Below are 19,352 nucleotides of genomic sequence, written 5' to 3'. Positions count from 1 at the left end.
TTTCAGGAATCACTGGAGGCAGGAAGGGTCCCAGAGGACTGGAACGTGGCTAATGTAACATCCCTGTTTAAGAAGGGAGGGAGGCAGAAGAAGGGAAATTATAGGCCGGTTAGCCTGACTTCAGTCATTGGTAAGATTTTAGAGTCTGTTATTAAACATGAGATCGCAAAGCACTTGGATGTCCATGGTAAAAATAGGACTGAGTCAGCACGGCTTTGTCAAAGGGAGGTACGCAAATGGACGTATTAGTGAGAGGCAGCATGGTTTTGTGAAGGGGAGGTCGTGTCTCACTAACTTGATAAGAGTTTTTCGAGGAGGTCACTAAGATGATTGATGCAGGTAGGGCAGTGGATGTTGTCTATATGGGCTTCAGTAAGGCCTTTGACAAGGTCCCTCATGGTAGACTAGTACAAAAGGTGAAGTCACACGGGATCAGGGGTGAGCTGGCAAGGTGGATACAGAACTGGCTAGGTCATAGAAGGCAGAGAGTAGCAATGGAAGGATGCTTTTCTAATTGGAGGGCTGTGACCAGTGGTGTTCCACAGGGATCAGTGCTGGGACCTTTGCTGTTTGTAGTATATATAAATGATTTGGAGGAAAATGTAACTGGTCTGATTAGTAAGTTTGCAGACGACACAAAGGTTGGTGGAATTGTGGATAGCGATGAGGACTGTCAGAGGATACAGCAGGATTTAGATTGTATGGAGACTTGGGCGGAGAGATGGCAGATGGAGTTTAATCCGGACAAATGTGAGGTAATGCATTTTGGAAGGTCTAATGCAGGTAGGGAATATACAGTGAATGGTAGAACCCTCAAGAGTATTGAAAGTCAAAGAGGTCTAGGAGTACAGGTCCACAGGTCATTGAAAGGGGCAACACAGGTGGAGAAGGTAGTCAAGAAGGCATACAGCATGCTTGCCTTCATTGGCCGGGGCATTGAGTATAAGAATTGGCAAGTCATGTTGCAGCTGTATAGAACCTTAGTTAGGCCACACTTGGAGTATAGTGTTTAATTCTGGTCGCCACACTACCAGAAGGATGTGGAGGCTTTAGAGAGGGTGCAGAAGAGATTTACCAGAATGTTGCCTGGTATGGAGGGCATTAGCTATGAGGTGCGGTTGAATAAACTCGGTTTGTTCTCACTGGAATGAAGGAGGTTGAGGGGAGACCTGATAGAGGTCTACAAAATTATGAGGGGCATAGACAGAGTGGATAGTCAGAGGCTTTTCCTCAGGGTAGAGGGGTCAATTACTAGGGGGCATAGGTTTAAGGTGAGAGGGGCAAGGTTTAGAGTAGATGTACGAGGGAAGTTTTTTACGCAGAGGGTAGTGGGTGCCTGGAACTCGCTACCGGAGGAGGTGGTGGAAGCAGGGACGATAGTGACATTTAAGGGGCATCTTGACAAATACATGAATAGGATGGGAATAGAGGGATATGGACCCAGGAAGTGTAGAAGATTGTAGTTTAGTCGGGCAGCATGGTCGGCACGGGCTTGGAGGGCCGAAGGGCCTGTTCCTGTGCTGTACATTTCTTTGTTCTTTGAGGAGGTAACACGCAAAAAAGTAAAGAAGGAGAACCAGTGGACACGATTTATTTAGATTTCCAGGAGGCCTTTGACAAGGTGCCACATAGGAGACTGTTGAATAAGTTTAGAGCTCATGGTGTTCAGGGTAAGATCCTGGCACGGATAGAGGATTGGCTGACTGGCAGAAGGCAGAGAGTGGGGATAAAGGGGTCTTTTTCAGGATGGCAGCCGGTGACTAGTGGTGTGCCTCAGGGGTCTGTGCTGGGACCACAACTTTTTACAATATACATTAATGATCTGGAAGAAGGTACTGAAGGCACTGTTGCTAAGTTTGCAAATGATACAAAGATCTGTAGAGGGACAGGTAGTATTGAAGAAGCAAGGGGGCTGCAGAAAGACTTGGACAAGCTAGGAGAATGGGCAATGAAGTGGCAAATGATATACAATGTGGAAAAGTGTGAGGTTATGCACTTTGGAAGGAGGAATTTAGGCATAGACTATTTTCTAAATGGGGAAATGCTTCAGAAAGCAGGAGCACAAAGGGACTTGGGAGTCCTTGGTCACGATTCTCTTAAGGTTAATGTGCAGGTTCAGACGGCAGTTAAGAAGGCAAATGCAATGTTAGCATTCATGTAAAGAGGGCTAGAATACAAGACCAGGGATGTACTTCTGAGGCTGTATAAGGCTCTGGTCAGATCCCATTTGGAGTATTGTGAGCAGTTTTGGGCCCCATATCTAAGGAAGGATGTGCTGGCCTTGGAAAGGGTCCAGAGGAGGTTCAAAAGAATGATCCCTGGAATGAAGAACCTGTTGTATGAGGAACATTTGAGGACTCTGGGTCTGTACTCGTTGGAGTTTAGAAGGATGAGAGGGGATCTTATTTAAACTTACAAGATACTGCGATGCCTGGATAGAGTGGACGTGGGTAGGATGTTTCTACTTGTAGGAAAAACTAGAACCAGAGGACACAATCTCAGACTAAAGGGACGATCCCTTAAAACAGAGATGAGAAGGAATTTCTTCAGCCAGAGGGTGGTGAATCTGTGGAACTCTTTGCCGCAGAAAGCTGTGGAGGCCAATTCACTGAGTGTCGTTAAGACAGAGATAGATAGGTTCTTGATCAATAAGGGGATCAGGGTTTATGGGGAGAAGGCAGGAGAATGGGGATGAGAAAATATCAGCCATGATTGAATGGCGGAGCAGACTCGATGGGCCAAGTGGCCTAATTCTGCTCCCATGTCTTATGGTCTAAGGTTCCTGAAATGTGCCATATTTTTCCTCCTTCCTCACAGGAGCATGCCGGTCCTGAATTCCTTTCAACTGACATTTGAAAGCCTCCCACATGTCAGATGTTGATTTACCCTCAAACATCCGCCCCCAAAATCCAGATGATCACATTACTGTTCGTGTGAATTTGTTGAGTGAAAATGAACTGCCACATTTCCCACATTACAACAGTGACTGAACTTCAAAAAAGTACTTCCCTGGCTGTAAAGTGTTTTGAGACACCGAGTGTTAATGCAAAAGGCTGTTTAAATGCAATTCATTCTTTCATTCAAGGTAATCAGGCAGAGTCAACATGGTTTTCTGAAAGAGAAATCATGTTTAATCATGTTTTATTGGAGTTCTTTGAAAAGTAACATATGGTTTGAATAAAGATGGATGCGTTGTGTTTAGAATTCCATAAGGCATTTAATAAAGTGCCATATCAACGGTTATTGGGGAAAAAAGAAAGCTCATGGTGCAGGGGGTAACATACTGACATGAACAGAAGATTGGCAAGCTAATGTAATCCTACTTGTGACAATAAAAATATTATTATTATTATTAACAGGAAACAGAGTAGGCATACTGGGTCTTTTCTCAGTTGGCAAAATATGATGAATTAACTTTTTACAATTTGATACTTGGATAAAGGAACCAAAGGTATAGTTGCTAAATTTGCTAGTGAAACAAAGATAAATAGGAAAGTAAAATGTGAAGAGGACACAAGGAGGCTACAAAGGGATATAGATAGGTTAAAAGAATGGGCAAAGACCTGGAAAATGGAGTACAATGCGGGGAACTGCAAAACTGGTACTTTTAGCAGGAAAAATTAAAAATAATCATATTATCTAAATGGTGAGGGATTGCAGAGCTCGGAGATGCAGAGAATCTGGTGATCCTAGTGCATGAGTCACAAAACGCTGGCATGCAGGTGCAGCAAGTAATTAGAAAAGCTAATAGAATTTCTCATTTATGAGGGAAATAGAATACAAAAGGAGATTATGCTTCAGTTGTACAGTGTATTGGTGCAACCACATCTAGAGACAGTATTGATCTCATTTAGGAATGATGTAAATGCAATGGAAAAAGTTCAGAGAAGGTTTACTAAACTAATACTTGGATTGGACAGGTTGTCTTATCAGGAAACGTTGGACAGGCAAGGCTTGTATTCACTGGAGAGTAAGAGGCGACTTGATTGAAACATAGAAGATCCTGGGGGTCGTGATAGGATCGAAGGAGAGGGAGTTTCCTCATGTGGGAGAATATAAAAATAAGCGTCACTGTTTAAAAATAAGGGGCCTCCCATTTAGGACAGAGATGGGAAGTTTTTTTGTCTCAACAGGGTAGATAGAATCTTTGGAAATCTCTTCCTCAAAAGTTGGTGGAAACAGAGTTTTTAGATATTTTAAGGCGGAACTAGATAGGTCCTTGATAAGCAACGAGGTGAAAGGTATATCGGAGGTAGGCAGGAATGTGGAGTTAAGCTTACAATTAAATTAACCATTATCTAATTGAATGGCCGAGCAAGCTGCAAGGGCGGAGTGATCTATTCCTGCTCCTAATTTGCATATTTGTAGTTAAGGAGTGAGTGTGGTTGGCAAAGGCCTTTAAAGGTGAAAGTAGGAAGGGGAGGGGTTGCAGAAATAGGATGCAGAAGAAAGCAGCATCAAAGTCACAGGTCCAATTTTATGAGCTCCAACTGAAGTGGACAGAAGGAATGCCTCAATTAGAGACAGAGCTATGACCTCCAGAAGGTTATCACCACTATGCACTTTGGATATCTAATTGAGGTTTACACGATAAAAGATAATGACAAAGTAGACATAGAGTGGATGCTTCCTCTTGTGGGGCAATCTAGAACAAGAGGTCATAGTTTTAGGATAAGGGGTAGGAGATTTAAAACAGAGAGGAGGAGAAATTACTTCTCTCCAAGGGTCATGAATCTGTGGGAGTCACCACCCCAGAGTGCGGTGGGTGACAGGAGTAAATTTAAGAAGATACACAGATTTTTAATTAGTAATGGGTTGAAGGGTTATGGAGAACAGCAGGAAAGTGGAGCTGCGGCCAAGAGGAGATCAGCCATGATCATATTGAATGGCGGAGTAGGCTCGAGGGGCTGAATTGCCTATTTGTGCTCCTGGTTCTTATGTTCTGATATCTAGTTTGGATAACACAATCAGAACTGAGCAAAATAAAGAGCCAAGTCTGGTCATTGAAGACAGATATGATGGAAATAGATGCAATGGAAAACAACTGTGACGTTTAATTAGATTTTCGAAGCAGGACTTTTAATGGATTCCAAATAAAATATATACAAATTGGCAGATCTTCTATAGTAGCACAGGTAACTGTTATAACTTGCAATGTACATTACTTTTCTGCTAATATTAATCTATAGTCCTTTATGGTCACAAAATAATAATTATTGAATACAGAGTAGTTTAATTGTGGTCAGGGAAATTCACAAATTTGAATCTGTTCAACAATTTCAGCTACTGTTTAGAAGCATTTTAAGACTGTAATAAAATAAGTTGTCAGAAATATTTGATAATGTTTCTTTAAAAATATACTCAAGTGTATTTTCCATGCACTTACAAGTTGGATGACACACCATTTTTATAAGATAGTATTTGTGATAGTAAATCTGAAGATACATTGTTTTGCAAAGAAAAGAGATGCACGCAACTGTGGCATAAATGAAGTGCATGGATTTTGGGTACAAGTGCTGTGTATATGTGCAATGCGCCCAAATCTTTGATATTGTGCGTCTAGGAATGTAACAGTAGTAGTCCATTCATCCCCAAGTCTGGGCAGCATGGTAGCACAAGTGAATAGCACTGTGGCTTAACAGCGCTAGGGTCCCAGGTTCGATTCCCCGCTGTCTATGCAGAGTCTGCACGCTTTCCCAGTGTCTGAGTGGGTTTCCTCCGGGTGCTCCGGTTTCCTCCCATAGTCCAAAGACGTGCAGGTTAGGTGGATTGGCCATGATAAATTGCCCTTAGTAACCAAAAAGGGTAGGAGGGGTTATTGGTTTACAGGGATAGGGTGGAAGTGAGGGCTTAAGTGGGTCGGTACAGACTTGATGGGCCAAATGGCCTCCTTCTGCACTGTATGTTTTAAGTTCTGTTCCTCGATTCAATCAGATCATGACTGACCTGTATCTTGGTTTCATTCACCTGCCTTGGTTCCATACCGTAGGTTTGACATTTTCAACTGATCTAGCCTGAACAGCGTTTTGGGCGGAGCTATTGATCTCTCAACCTACACACACGGCTATAATCGCACCAGAACCCATCCCCGAAAGTTTCAAATGCAAATTTCCTACTATTGCAATTTTTCCAATGGGTCTCTTCAAATTGCAGATTTACAAACACAAAAACATCCATAGTCACCTGATGTAGGAAGTACTGAGGCCATTTTTATCTTTGATTTCCATTTCTAAACCTATTTACATTTAATTTTAGAAATAATAATGGTTTTACCCACTTTATATCATAGCACAGGAAGAGAACCAGAGCGAAAAGAATCAGTGGAGTGAATTATGATAAGTGGAGACAGCACCTCTTATGCAGAGTTCATTCAGAATTTACACTACTATTCATGGTGCAGATCACAAGCCTAACTTTCCAAATTATCTACACTTAATGACTCATTTAAAAGTAAGGCACATTGTGTGTGGCAGGCTATTTTCATTATACTATTTGCAGAGCTCCTGTGTTGTACTATATAAATCAATGTGAGCAATGTTTTACAGTTGTTGAGCTATTACTGCTGCACAGCATCACTAATTTACATTAACTGAAATCAAAATTCAGTTTTGTTCATGCTACCCTGAGATTTCCAACTGGTGCTTTTAGGCTTGATATCTGTTGCACTGTAAATTGGTCTTTAAAAGCCATGATTGAATGATCCTTATGAGGTACATACAGATTATAAGAAACTCTTTATCCCTTACCATTATCAAAGCTGCAAATATACAGCAGGATGGTACATATGGTGTAACAATTGGGGGTAGATTTTCCTGTCCCGCCCACCAGGTGAATCATCGCGAGTGGGATCGACCATTTTTGATGGACCACTTAAAGGTCCATTTACGTTGGATGGGAGTTTCTGGTTTCGGCGTAGCAAGGCTGGAAAATCCCACTGATGGAGTTAGATATAATAATAATCTTTAGAAGTGTCACACGTAGGCTTACATTTACACTGCAATGAAGTTACTACATTTACACTGCAATGAAGTTACTGTGAAAAGCCCCGAGTCGCCACACTACACGCATGTTCGGGTACACAGAGAGAATTCAGAATGTCCAATTCACTTAACCAGCATGTCTGTCGGGACCTGTGGGAGGAAACCCGTGCACCCGGAAGAAACCCACGCAGACACGGGGAGAACGTTCAGACTCTGCACAGACAGTGACCCAAACGGGAATCGAACCTGGGACCCCGGTGCTGCGAAACAACAGTGCTAACCACTGTGCTATCATGCCCATTATCTGAAGTTAGCAATACTGGGTGCTAGTATCAGCATTTAGCTGCACTGGCAACAGTCCTCAGCTTCAAGGCTGGGGTAGCTTTAAGCTTTGATAGAATAAGTGGAAAGCCCTTGATTTTGCCAGTATTAGGTGAAGATTTTGGACTTCAGAGGCATTAGTTTATAACTTTCTACAAAATCTCCACAACAATTGAATGTGATTGGTTCCTGGTCTCATTTGTATCCATGTATTTCTCTCTCTGCTTCAAAGCTGTTAGTTAATAGCTATAAAAGATTCCTGCGATAATTCAAGCTCCTCCATGGGTGCTCATTTGTATTTTTCAATAAACTTAAAGTGCCGCTTTCCTGATCCTCATGTATTTCTAGTCTTTCAGCTTCACATGCTTTCTCAAGTTTACTGTACACAAACCCTTCAAAAATTCTTCTTTTATACAAAGATTTGATCGTCGTTTTTCAAACAATTTGGAAAACCAACCAGTCACCTCACAGCAACTGAGCAAGAAAACTGTGCACATATTCAGACTTAAGAATCTGCTTATAGTCATAGCTCAGGGTAAAATACTACAGCAAAGCTGAGACTCTAGCTTTAATTAAGAAATTTAATGAGGAAATTAAAAATCACAAAAGATAACTGTGAACAAATGTAATCATGCAAATATGCACGTTTTAAATATTGTTTAAAAACCTAATGTTGAACAATTGAAATTTCAGAGAAAAAATGGCACATCATTTTAACATTTTTATAAAGTAAATATTTTGAAAGTTTTGCTTCCTTCACTAATAAAGGATAAGGGAAAATATTTGTTCAGAAAATCCCATTATAAATATTTGCACAACTGGTTAGTATCATTCCACAAATTATATAACCACATAATCTTTTTTTTACCAGTACAGTTGAGGGATAAATATTAGAGCTCTTCTATTTGGACTCATTTGCATTTTTCAAAAAAATTAATTATTATTAAGGGATTGTTTATACTCACCTGAGAAGACAGACAAGATGGGGTTTTGGTTTAACATTTTTGTTTATTGCTGTGGATATATATATTCTTCAGTAGCTCCACTCATTGCAGCACTATGTAACAGTGAAGGAGATAACTGCTCGGCCTAGAAAATGTGCACTAAAGGCTGCCCGGTTCAATTAAAAGCCACAAAGAGAAAAGAAATTACTATTAGCCCAATATCAAAGTTTTCTTTTACCAAGTGGACAGCATTTCACAAATGGTAAATATTCTCCCAGGCATGACATAGCATTCTTAGAATATCAAATTGGTCATTACCTTTGACTTTCTTCGTTGCTTGGGATTCTGCATCTGTAACTTTCCTTTTCCCGACAGGAACTGTTGTTGTATGAACAATTGATGGCCCTGTCGTTTGTCTTGTAGCTTTTTGCTTCTCAAGGTTCTGCAGGGAACCAAATAAATTCATGCACTTAACCTAAAAAGTACTACCTTTAAGAATGTAATTTTAATGGAAAAGAATAGGGCAGCAATTCTGCTAGATTCAGATATTTGATGATACGTGCCAGGAATGGTACCTCGTGTATGGAGAAATGAAGTGTCAAACTTTTGAAGATACAGTTCAGTACACTCATGCTAAACAGAACCAGTATACTATTGACAGAGCTAGCAATGCCGCAAAATAACATCTTCATGTTGGCATAGTGGTTAGCACTGTTGTCTCACAGCGCCAGGACCCGGGTTCAATTCTAGCCTCAGGTGACTGTGTGGAGTTTGCACTTTCTCCCAATGTCGGCGTGGGCTTCCTCGGGGTGCTCTGGTTTCCTCCCAGTCCAAAAACGTGCAGGTTAGGTGGGGTTGCTGGGGATGGGGTGAGAGCGTGGGCCTAGGTAGGGTGTTCTTTCCAAGGGTCGATGCAGACACCATGGGCCAAATGGTCTCCTTCTGCACTGTAGGGATTCTATGTCAAAGCACTGCAGTCCTGCCACATTCATCGTGAATGGTGATGTCCAATTAAAAATTAAACTTCCATCATCAACAATGTTGTAGCCCAGCAGCTAAGTACAATGGCAAGGTTGAAGTGCTTCTAACAATCATCCCAAGTGCCAGTTTTCAGTTTTCAGCCAATTCAATTTGTTTATGCTTTCATGGGATGTGGGTATTACTGGATGGGTCAGCATTTGTTGCCCATCCCTACCTACACTTGAACGGAGTGGCTTGCTCTACCATTTCAGGGGGCAGGTAAGAGTCAATCACATTGCCGTTGGCCTGTCGTCACATGTAAGCCAGACCAGGTAAGGTGGCAGGTTTCCTTCCCTAAAGGACATTAGTGAACCAGATGGGTTTTAAACACCAATAGACAACGGTTTAATTTGAACTCTTGAACACAGAACATTAACCCGGGTCTCTGGATTACAAGCCCATTAACATTGCCACTAGACCACCATCACCCCATATTCAAGTGACATCAAACAATAGTTAAGTACGAGATAAAGAAAATACTACAGCCCAAATAATATTTTAGCAATAGAACTGAAGACCTGAAGAACTAGTGAGCCATTGCAGTACAGCATAACTCTGGAATGCAAGTTGCGGAAAATTGCCCAGGTTATGTCCCGTCATTAAAAGCATGACAAATCCAAACCGTCCAGTTGTCACAATCTTGGGACACTCCATTTAACAGACACCCCACACACTATATTGTTTCAGAAGGCAGCTCACCTTTACCTTCTCAAGGATAATTAGAGATGGGAAATAAATGCTAGCCTTGCCAGCAACACCCACACCCCTGGATGAACATATTTTAAAAAACAAAACAAATTCGCACCAATTCCTTTCATTTTAGCTTCATTGCAACTGGTTCCTACAGTAACTCTGATGAAAGTTTCTTCAAGTGCAGATGAATTTAAAGCTTTTATCATATCTTTTCCTTTCAAGTAAATGTCATTATTCATTTGCTAGAATATCACTTTGGAATGAGTAAAAGGAAGCTGGAGTTCCTTTCTGTAGCCAGATCTAGTTTGCATTGAAGGCTATCAACGAGCAACAAATTAGAATATCTTGCTCCCAGTTGAGAAATGGCTTTGAAAAGGTGGACTATTGGCGACACGTGAATTTATTCTCATTAAAAAAAAGCTTTTTAAAATTTAAATAGAATGGTATTACAAATGTGATAAATTTGCAATGAGCATCACATACATTGCAACCTGATAATGATCATGGGAATGACCCAATTTTTCTTGGCATACGGATGTCAAATCTGTCCAGAGTTTTCACCTCCAACCAAGAGATATTCAGGACAGCAACATATGGCTGCAATTGATCAATGATCGCAAGTACAAAGTGTAAGCATGTGTGAAGTTATTTCTCGACCCTCTCATTTATCCCTGCCTCGCCCCTCCACAAGGCATAATCTAACCTTGTTTCTCTCAGCTTAAGACTTATCATAACTGCCAGAAATCCTAAACAAGAGGCTGCGATATGAAAACTAGTCATTGTGCGAAACGAAAATAAAATTACAATGTAAAAATATCCCACGTTTATATAATAGGATTTTTGCAATTGAGACAAAGTAACTATACTCTTACCTCTTTATGTTGTTTCCCTAATACGTGCGTCTGCCATAATAGCTCATTTTTTATTGGAGTACTGCAAAGCACACAGCTGAGGTGACCCAAGCTGTTGTATGTTCAATGGGATTAAGGTAAAACAAGCTGGAAAACTGAAGAAATGTTTCGAGAAGGTATATGAATTTCACAAGAGAAAATTTATTAGAAAGCCATTTAAACTATAAGTGAAAGTGAAAATATGCCACAGATTTGAGAGATAAAGGAAAGGAAACGTACAAATTTGATTCACAACCCTTGTTTAAGTAACAAATGCTAGCTGGTGAGGTATGCAGACAACTTCGACATTTCACTACCAAAATACAAATTCCACTGTCTAGTAACTTTCTAAGGTAACATTTCAAAATTATAACAAACGATAACAAATTTGTGCATTACATTTTCCTTAACAAAGTTACATTCACAAAATAAAGCTCAACAACCATTTATTTCCATTCTTTCCTGGGAAGTGGGCATTGATGGCAAGACCAGCATTTGTTGCCCAACTTTAATTGTCCTTCAATGGAGTGGCTTGCTGCACCATTTCAAGAGGCAGTTAAGTGTCAACCACATTTTTGCGGGTCTGGACTTGCATGTAGGCCAGACCAGGTAAGGATGGCAGATTTCTCTCCCTAAAGAACATGAATGACCTGATGGGTTTTTGCAACAGTTGATGATAGTTGTCATGGTAACCATCATTGAGACTAGTTCCATATCCCATATTTATTAATTGAATTCAAATTTCACCAGCTGCTATACTGATATTTGAAACCATATCCCCCAGAGCATTAGCCTGGGCTTCTGGACTACTATAATAAAAACAAAATACCATGCATTATGAAAATCTGAAATAACAGAAATAAAACTCAGCATGTCTGGCAACATCTGCGGTGTGAAACAGAGTAAACATTTTGAGTCCAATGTGACTCTTTGGAATAGTGTTGAGTTTTTTCACCCAGGATTTTCTGTTTTTACCTCGACGTTACCAGTTCAGTGACATTACCATGGGGCCACCATCTCCCCTGGGTACAAACCAATTTGTATCATAAGGAAAGCTATTTTAAAATTACAAAATTAACCCATAACAGTTGGAAAATGCAAATGGGAATGCAGTTTATCTAGTAAAACTGTGACATGCAGTTTGTTTTGAAATTAGGCAATAATTCATTTTGCTAAAAGATAGTGGGCAAGATTTTTTCCATTATTAAAGCAGAAATTGGCAAACAACTTGTAGTGAGGAAGAGATATCCCCTGAATAGCAAGTCATGGTAAGTTGTTGGATCATTTGCACTGCTTCACTGCTAGCTTTGCAAAAATTGCACCTCACCCCTTACCTCCCCATTTGTTTCATGTAGAAAAGGAGCAAAATGCAACTACCCACTAAACTTGCACAGAAAGTGAATCCATTTAGCAAGATCATTGCTAATGACCCCTAATCAATCTTGCTGCCCCAGAAAAGTGTGACATGGCTTCAGGCTGTTAATTATTTTAGGATACAGTATTTTTTTAAAAAATTCTTACTTTTCCTTTGTCTTTTTTTTTAAATCTTTCTCAATCTAATGTTATTTCTATGCTTAGTGTTATTGATGCAAACTCATTGCTCTATAATAAACTGCTGAAAGATAGATTTCAGTATATATCATGATCTACAGACAACTTTGACAACCAGAGGATAGAGGTGGCATAGTGAAGTGATCAATATCACTAAACTAGTAATCCAGAGACCCAGACTAGCTCCCTGGGGTTTGAATCTCACTGCAGCAGCTAATGGAGTTTAATTTCAATAAATCTGGAATATAAAGGTAGTCTCAGTAACAGTAACCATGAAACTATCAATTGTAAAAACCGATCCAGTTCAATAATGTCCTTTAGTGAAGGACATTTTTGTTTTGGTCAACAAAAAGTACAGGGAGTGGTTCTGCAGCTGCAGAAGCATCCTGGTGAAGGAGGATCATTGGCTATTGGGTGAAGGATTCAAGGTGCAATTGTAGGCAACTTGGATTGTAAACACAAATAAGTGGGGTTAGAAGTGGTTACACAAAGATGTAGTTAGCACAAAGTGGTGGTAGATATCATAGTTTGTGATTGAGATCACAAGAATAAATGAAGGGAACATCATGGGGAGATTTGGAATATTGATTGAAGAATTTCCTTCGAGCGTTAGGTCAACAGAGGAGATGAAGAGTGACACATGAGATCCAAGATGGAAATGAACTCCCAAATGATGATCCGTTCAGTATAGAAGGAATACTTTCCATTGAGTGGAGTCATAACCAGCACAAAGGTAGATGGTTCTGTTTGTTGAAGTCAAATCATCTCAGCTCTAGGAGAATGTTGCAGGACAGGACAGTGCACAGCCCAATCATCACAGTTCTATTCCTCACTCCTCAAGTATTAAAGTAGCACATGTCTGCATACAGCAAGACCTGACAACATTGATGTTTGGGTTGAGGAATGGCACGTATCATTTGTGCCACTCAAATGCCAGGCAATGACCATCTCAAACAAAAGATGAAGAACCTTCCCTTGTCATTAAACAGGAATAAAATGCCTGAATCTCCCACAATTAACATCCTGAGCATCAGTATTGATCAAAACATACCTGGATTAGTCAAATGAATAATGTAGCTACGAGAGCAGGTCAGAGACTGGGCATTATATAGCAAGTGACTCACTGCTGACTCCCCAAAGCCTGTGCACCATCTACAAGGTACACATACACGCTATTTGTCTGGATGAGTGCAGCTTCAATGTTACTCATGAAGATAAACATCATCTAGGACAAAACAGTCCACAGACCAGCTCACCATTCACCACCTTAAACAGCACTCCCTTCACCACTAGCTCACCCTGCCTGGAATGCATACTATTTACTCGATGCACTGCAGCAACATAAGGCATCTTAGACAACACCTCCCACACTCTCAGCCTTTACCACTTAAAAAGGACAAGGTGGGGCATGTTTAGGAACACCATCCCTTCCCAAGTTCACCCACAAGTAACCTTTGGAAATTTATTATCATTCCTTTGTTATTACTGGGTCACGGTCTTAGTGCTCCCCACTTGCATGAGTAACATCACCACCCTCTACTCTGGGCAATTAGGGATGGGAAATAAATGCTGGCCCTGCCAGCAATGTGTCTCCATCAGACAACAAGCATTGTACTGTACAGTTTGAGACATCACCTCGGACAGTTTCTGTGTGAACAATGGAATGAAACAGTCCTAGCTCCTAGTTTTTGCTATGTTTTCTCCTTGTTCATGATCTTTGCCTTCCTTGCAGATTTAGGAGATTTACCTGCTTACTAGGTCAGACAACAATCTCTATAGTCTGTTCAGACTGAAAACAAACAAAAATAAGCATATTTTGATTGGATAACTCCTCTATTCACATGGAACTCAGTACACAGTCTCATGGATTGTCTCTCCCGTGTCTGTAACTGGCTCTCCCTGACTGAGGTGTCAAGAGAATAGTAGTTATGGGGCAGGATGTCATATCTCCACGTTTGATCACTCTAACAACAACCTGCTATAGTGGTTCTTAAACTTTGCCAGAATGTTTTTTGATGCAGAGCTCGATGCATGCATAGGGAAAACAGCCACCACCTTTGGCAAACTCAAACAAGTTTGGGATAACATCAGCTGATTCTTGGGACCAAGCTGCTGGTTTGTGGCCAGTGTTTTCAGAACGTTGATTTATAGCTGGGAAACATGGATCACATACAGCTACCAAGAAAGGAAATTCAACACCTTTTATCTTTTCTGTTTGCAGTGCTTTATGGGCATCGCACAAAACGACAAACACACAAATATGGCAGCCCTCTCAAAGGCAAATCTTGCAAGTATGTTGGCACTCATGAAGCAGAGATGACTTCACTGGCTTGGGCACATATGCATGCCGAACATATATCCAAGAATTTTCTATATGGCAAAGACCAATAGGATGCCCAAAGCTCTGCTTCAACAATGCAACATAACTGTAGGCTGGAGTGCACCACCATCATGATACTGAAATGACTCAGAACAATACTCAATAACCACTTCATATGCAACACTTTCGGCACAACCTGCTTTGCACAGATTGGTCAATTCAGCGATCAGAAAAGTGTGCCATGTGTAGATACTCTAACCCAATGGCTTTGACTTGTTTTCTGTCCATCATCTCGTGTAGATGGAAAGATGCAAACAAAGCCAGTGGTTCCCCCAACCTGGTGAATGGTTAACAGGAATGAGTTCTACTCAGCCTAGCACCATGTTCTCCTGCCTGCCCATTTGCAGTCCCGCTTCTGGTCTGCCCTATTCTATTTTTTACTTCAGCCAGTCTTTGCTGACAAAATGGCAATCTATTTAGTGGTAATGGGACAGTAGGCTAGGGAAAGGCAACATTCAAAGGGTGTTGATGCAGTTACAGGAGTTAGAAAACTACAGATCAGGAAAAAAGGAACACAACTAGACAGTAGGGATGTGTTAAGTTTAGAAGCTCTTTTGTCTGTGGGCTGAGAAAAGCCAGCCTAGTATAAGGACATTCAACCTAGAATCAGTTACAAGGCTAGGAGGTAAGTAGCCAGTCCAAGAAAAACAAATACAGCCTCAATAGTCATTTTGCAGTTCTGACAATTTAGTTTCTAAAATAAAAAGTTAAAACCTTACCCACATGGAAGAATAAATGGAAGACCACATTGAAGCAAAGGTTTAAGAAACTAATATTGCCAATTAATCAGACAAATGCATATAAAACTGCTAGATGATTGGGTAAGATTTTCTAATTATAAATGTTTGATTATAAATGGAAAATCTCAGACAAGGATTTCAATAGGCATGACACAAATGTGTGACTCAAACAAAGCCTGACAATCAAGTGAATCCAAGTTTTAACACACAAAATACAGCATATATTATATATATATATATATATATATAGTGCTTTATAAATAATTAACTGTGCTATAATTTCTAAAAGGTCTCAAATGATTTTTGAAGGAACACTTTTGAACTACAGAGCAGATGCCTTGTCCTTATAAATAATGTCAGTAATTCTTCAAACATGACAATGGGCAACATAAATTAACGTTAATTCTTTAAGGTTTAAAACGTCTCACAATTTTAGCAGGAGCTGAACGCCTTACAAAGTAACTGCTTATGTCTGGGAATCCTTGCCGATCTTTACAATGTTCCTCTCTTCTCATCATCCCAATTGGGCCACTTGAATCTCCCTTCAACTTATAGTATTAGTGAGAGGCAGCACGGTTTTGTGAAGGGGAGGTCGTGTCTCACTAACTTGATAGAGTTTTTCGAGGAGGTCACTAAGATGATTGATGCAGGTAGGGCAGTAGATGTTGTCTATATGGACTTCAGTAAGGCCTTTGACAAGGTCCCTCATGGTAGACTAGTACAAAAGGTGAAGTCACACGGGATCAGGGGTGAACTGGCAAGGTGGATACAGAACTGGCTAGGCCATAGAAGGCAGAGGGTAGCAATGGAGGGATGCTTTTCTAATTGGAGGGCTGTGACCAGTGCTGTTCCACAGGGATCAGTGCTGGGACCTTTGCTCTTTGTAGTATATATAAATGATTTGGAGGAAAATGTAACTGGTCTGATTAGTAAGTTTGCAGACGACACAAAGGTTGGTGGAATTGCGGATAGCGATGAGGACTGTCTGAGGATACAGCAGGATTTAGATTGTCTGGAGACTTGGGCGGAGAGATGGCAGATGGAGTTTAATCCGGACAAATGTGAGGTAATGCATTTTGGAAGGGCTAATGCAGGTAGGGAATATACAGTGAATGGTAGAACCCTCAAGAGTATTGAAAGTCAAAGAGATCTAGGAGTACAGGTCCACAGGTCATTGAAAAGGGCAACACAGGTGGAGAAGGTAGTCAAGAAGGCATACAGCATGCTTGCCTTCATTGGCCGGGGCATTGAGTATAAGAATTGGCAAGTCATGTTGCAGCTGTATAGAACCTTAGTTAGGCCACACTTGGAGTATAGTGTTCAATTCTGGTCGCCACACTACCAGAAGGATGTGGAGGCTTTAGAGAGGGTGCAGAAGAGATTTACCAGAATGTTGCCTGGTATGGAGGGCATAAGCTATGAGGAGCGATTGAATAAACTCGGTTTGTTATCACTGGAACGAAGGAGGTTGAGGGGCGACCTGATAGAGGTATACAAAATTATGAGGGGCATAGACAGAGTGGATAGTCAGAGGCTTTTCCCCAGGGTAGAGGGGTCAATTACTAGGGGGCATAGGTTTAAGGTGAGAGGGGCAAGGTTTAGAGTAGATGTACGAGGCAAGTTTTTTACGCAGAGGGTAGTGGGTGCCTGGAACTCACTACCGGAGGAGGTAGTGGAAGCAGGGACGATAGGGACATTTAAGGGGCATCTTGACAAATATATGAATAGGATGGGAATAGAAGGATACGGACCCAGGAAGTTTAGAAGTTTGTAGTTTAGTCGGGCAGTATGGTCGGCACGGGCTTGGAGGGCCGAAGGGCCTGTTCCTGTGCTGTACATTTCTTTGTTCTTTGTTATTCTGACAATCCCGGAGATACAAGTACTTGGAAGTGTCATAACGGTGCGATAAGACGCTATATAAATGCGAGCTATGCATTGGAGACTGTGGTCAGTGTCACTCGGCTTAATTAAAGATCCCTGTCCTCTTGAGGTCTCAAGTCAGGAAATGTGATCTGCAGCCCAAATCTGACAAGAGTGGCTAATTCTGGGTGTGAAAGAATCGCCCATTTCCTGGCCTGTCCTCTGCTGCTGTTTGTTTATTAGCTCCGGAGGCAAGGGAACCGAACTAAAAAAGGATATTTAGCGAGCGGTGACTCAATCCTCTTGCTGCCCGCTGCCGCTCGCTGCTTCTCCCTCATTAACCGCCGCAACTCTTGCTGGTTGACAGCTTTCTTCTCCTTCTTCGAGGGAGCCGCCATCGAGACAGCGACAGGACCAGAATAACTTCCGGTGTGGAGCCGGAAGTACTCCCCCTGGGTTCAGTACGAGGTGAAGGTGTCAGTGCATTACAAATATGGTATTGTCTCATTCTACACAATTAGAACAAGGAATATTATTTCCTATGGAAGTTAATTTAGCGTAGATTATATATGAACATTTTAATTTCTAAAAAGAGTGCTCAAGTTCCTGAAATGAAATTAAGTGCCCTGGTGTACATTCCCCACTTACTGAGTATATCTGGGTCTTTTTCATAACTATTCTGTACTTTCCAATTTATTGCCCAATTTCGCAACTACCCTTCCCACAAAATGTATGCAACTTTGTGTTCAGATTAGTAAAAATTCTCATTCATGCAATGTGGGGTTGTTGGCTAGGCCAGGAATTATGGCCTATCGTGAACCGCGATGGTGCATGTGGTGTTACACCCATAGTTCTGTTCGGAAGATCTCCCAATTGGAAACACCATAATATCTGAACTCACTGTCGTGTTGGGTGCTCTGCTACACCGACGAACCAACACGGTTGCAGATGGTACAACTCTGTTTTATTACTATCAATAACAAAATCTGTAAACTTGTAACTGTGGTTCGTTCATTACCCTTTAACCTGTGGACCCAGCCCTAACACTATCTTGGAGAGGCACTCAGCACATGGTGAATGTCTGAGTGGCTTGCTGTTGATGGCGGCCCAGGGGGAAGGGGGCAGACTCACCTGGGGCTGAGGTAAGACCACCCCTCACACACACACTTGCGCTCAACGTACATGACACCCCCGCACGCTTTGGACAGAGCACAAAGGCAGCTTCTGTAGGTGTAACATTGACTTTAATAACCAAACGAGTTCATGCACGTGCCCTAGCCCCTAAAACTCATCTGTGCCCTGCACCCGTGCCAACTTACTCAGTGTCTAATTGTTTGGCCTTACGGGCCCTTTGACTACGTCTACGTGGTTCCCCAGACGGTACAGCAGAACTGGAGGTGGACTCCTGCGACTCCTGCGATTCCTGCCCTCTGACACAGGATCCCTTTGGCGGCCGTTTCCTGGGGCGTCCTGGCCTAGATGGGCCAGGCTGCGGCCCCGGCGACTGGGATGGCGAGCTGCCAGCCTGTCCTGCCCGTTGCCCACCCGATGCACCTGGGACGGAAGGGGGGGGAGTCCGAGGTGTCGTGGTGTTCCGGGACCTCCCCTACAGGGGGAGCCGGGACGGACCACACCACCTCCTCCTCCCTCGGGGTGCCCGATGGCCCCCAGGCCTCTACATGGGTGGGGGATGCGAACGGACTGGCCATCCGACGCCCCCCCGGCATCTGGCGCTGCCAGTCCTGGAGGCCCGTGCTGGTATCGACAGGGGTCTGCAGGTTTGCAGCCATGGAGCCCAGGGGGTTGGCAAACCCTGTCTGTGACAGTGCGACGCTGGCTCGCACATGGCCACTGGCGCCGATGCCCTCAGCGATGGCTTGCAGAGACTGGGCCATGGCCTGCAGAGACTGGGCCATGGCCTGCTGAGACTGGGCTATGGTGTTGAGCGCCTCTGCCATCTGGCGCTGGCACTG

At 42.1% G+C, this 19,352-nt stretch overlaps 1 protein-coding gene across 2 annotated transcripts in view; it reads right to left on the bottom strand.

Annotated features, from left to right (window-relative positions):
• The window catches only part of znf830 (zinc finger protein 830), a 110,261-nt gene extending 92,458 nt beyond the window's left edge, over nt 1–17,803 (bottom strand). For both annotated transcript variants that reach the window (XM_072508873.1, XM_072508874.1), the window contains exons 1-3: nt 17,659–17,803; nt 10,831–10,930; nt 8,564–8,687 (exon numbers count right to left, since the gene is read on the bottom strand). In XM_072508873.1, coding sequence (XP_072364974.1) covers nt 8,564–8,687; nt 10,831–10,930; nt 17,659–17,777 — 343 coding nt within the window. In that variant the 5' untranslated portion in view covers nt 17,778–17,803. The remainder of the gene's footprint in view (nt 1–8,563; nt 8,688–10,830; nt 10,931–17,658) is intronic.
• Between the last annotated feature and the right edge of the window lie 1,549 nt (nt 17,804–19,352).

This window comes from Scyliorhinus torazame, chromosome 6 (assembly GCF_047496885.1).
Source record: "Scyliorhinus torazame isolate Kashiwa2021f chromosome 6, sScyTor2.1, whole genome shotgun sequence".
In the NCBI taxonomy this organism is placed as follows: Eukaryota; Metazoa; Chordata; class Chondrichthyes; order Carcharhiniformes; family Scyliorhinidae; genus Scyliorhinus; species Scyliorhinus torazame.
Note: the sequence above shows the minus strand (reverse complement) of the source record. Positions and strands in the feature narration are given on the sequence as shown.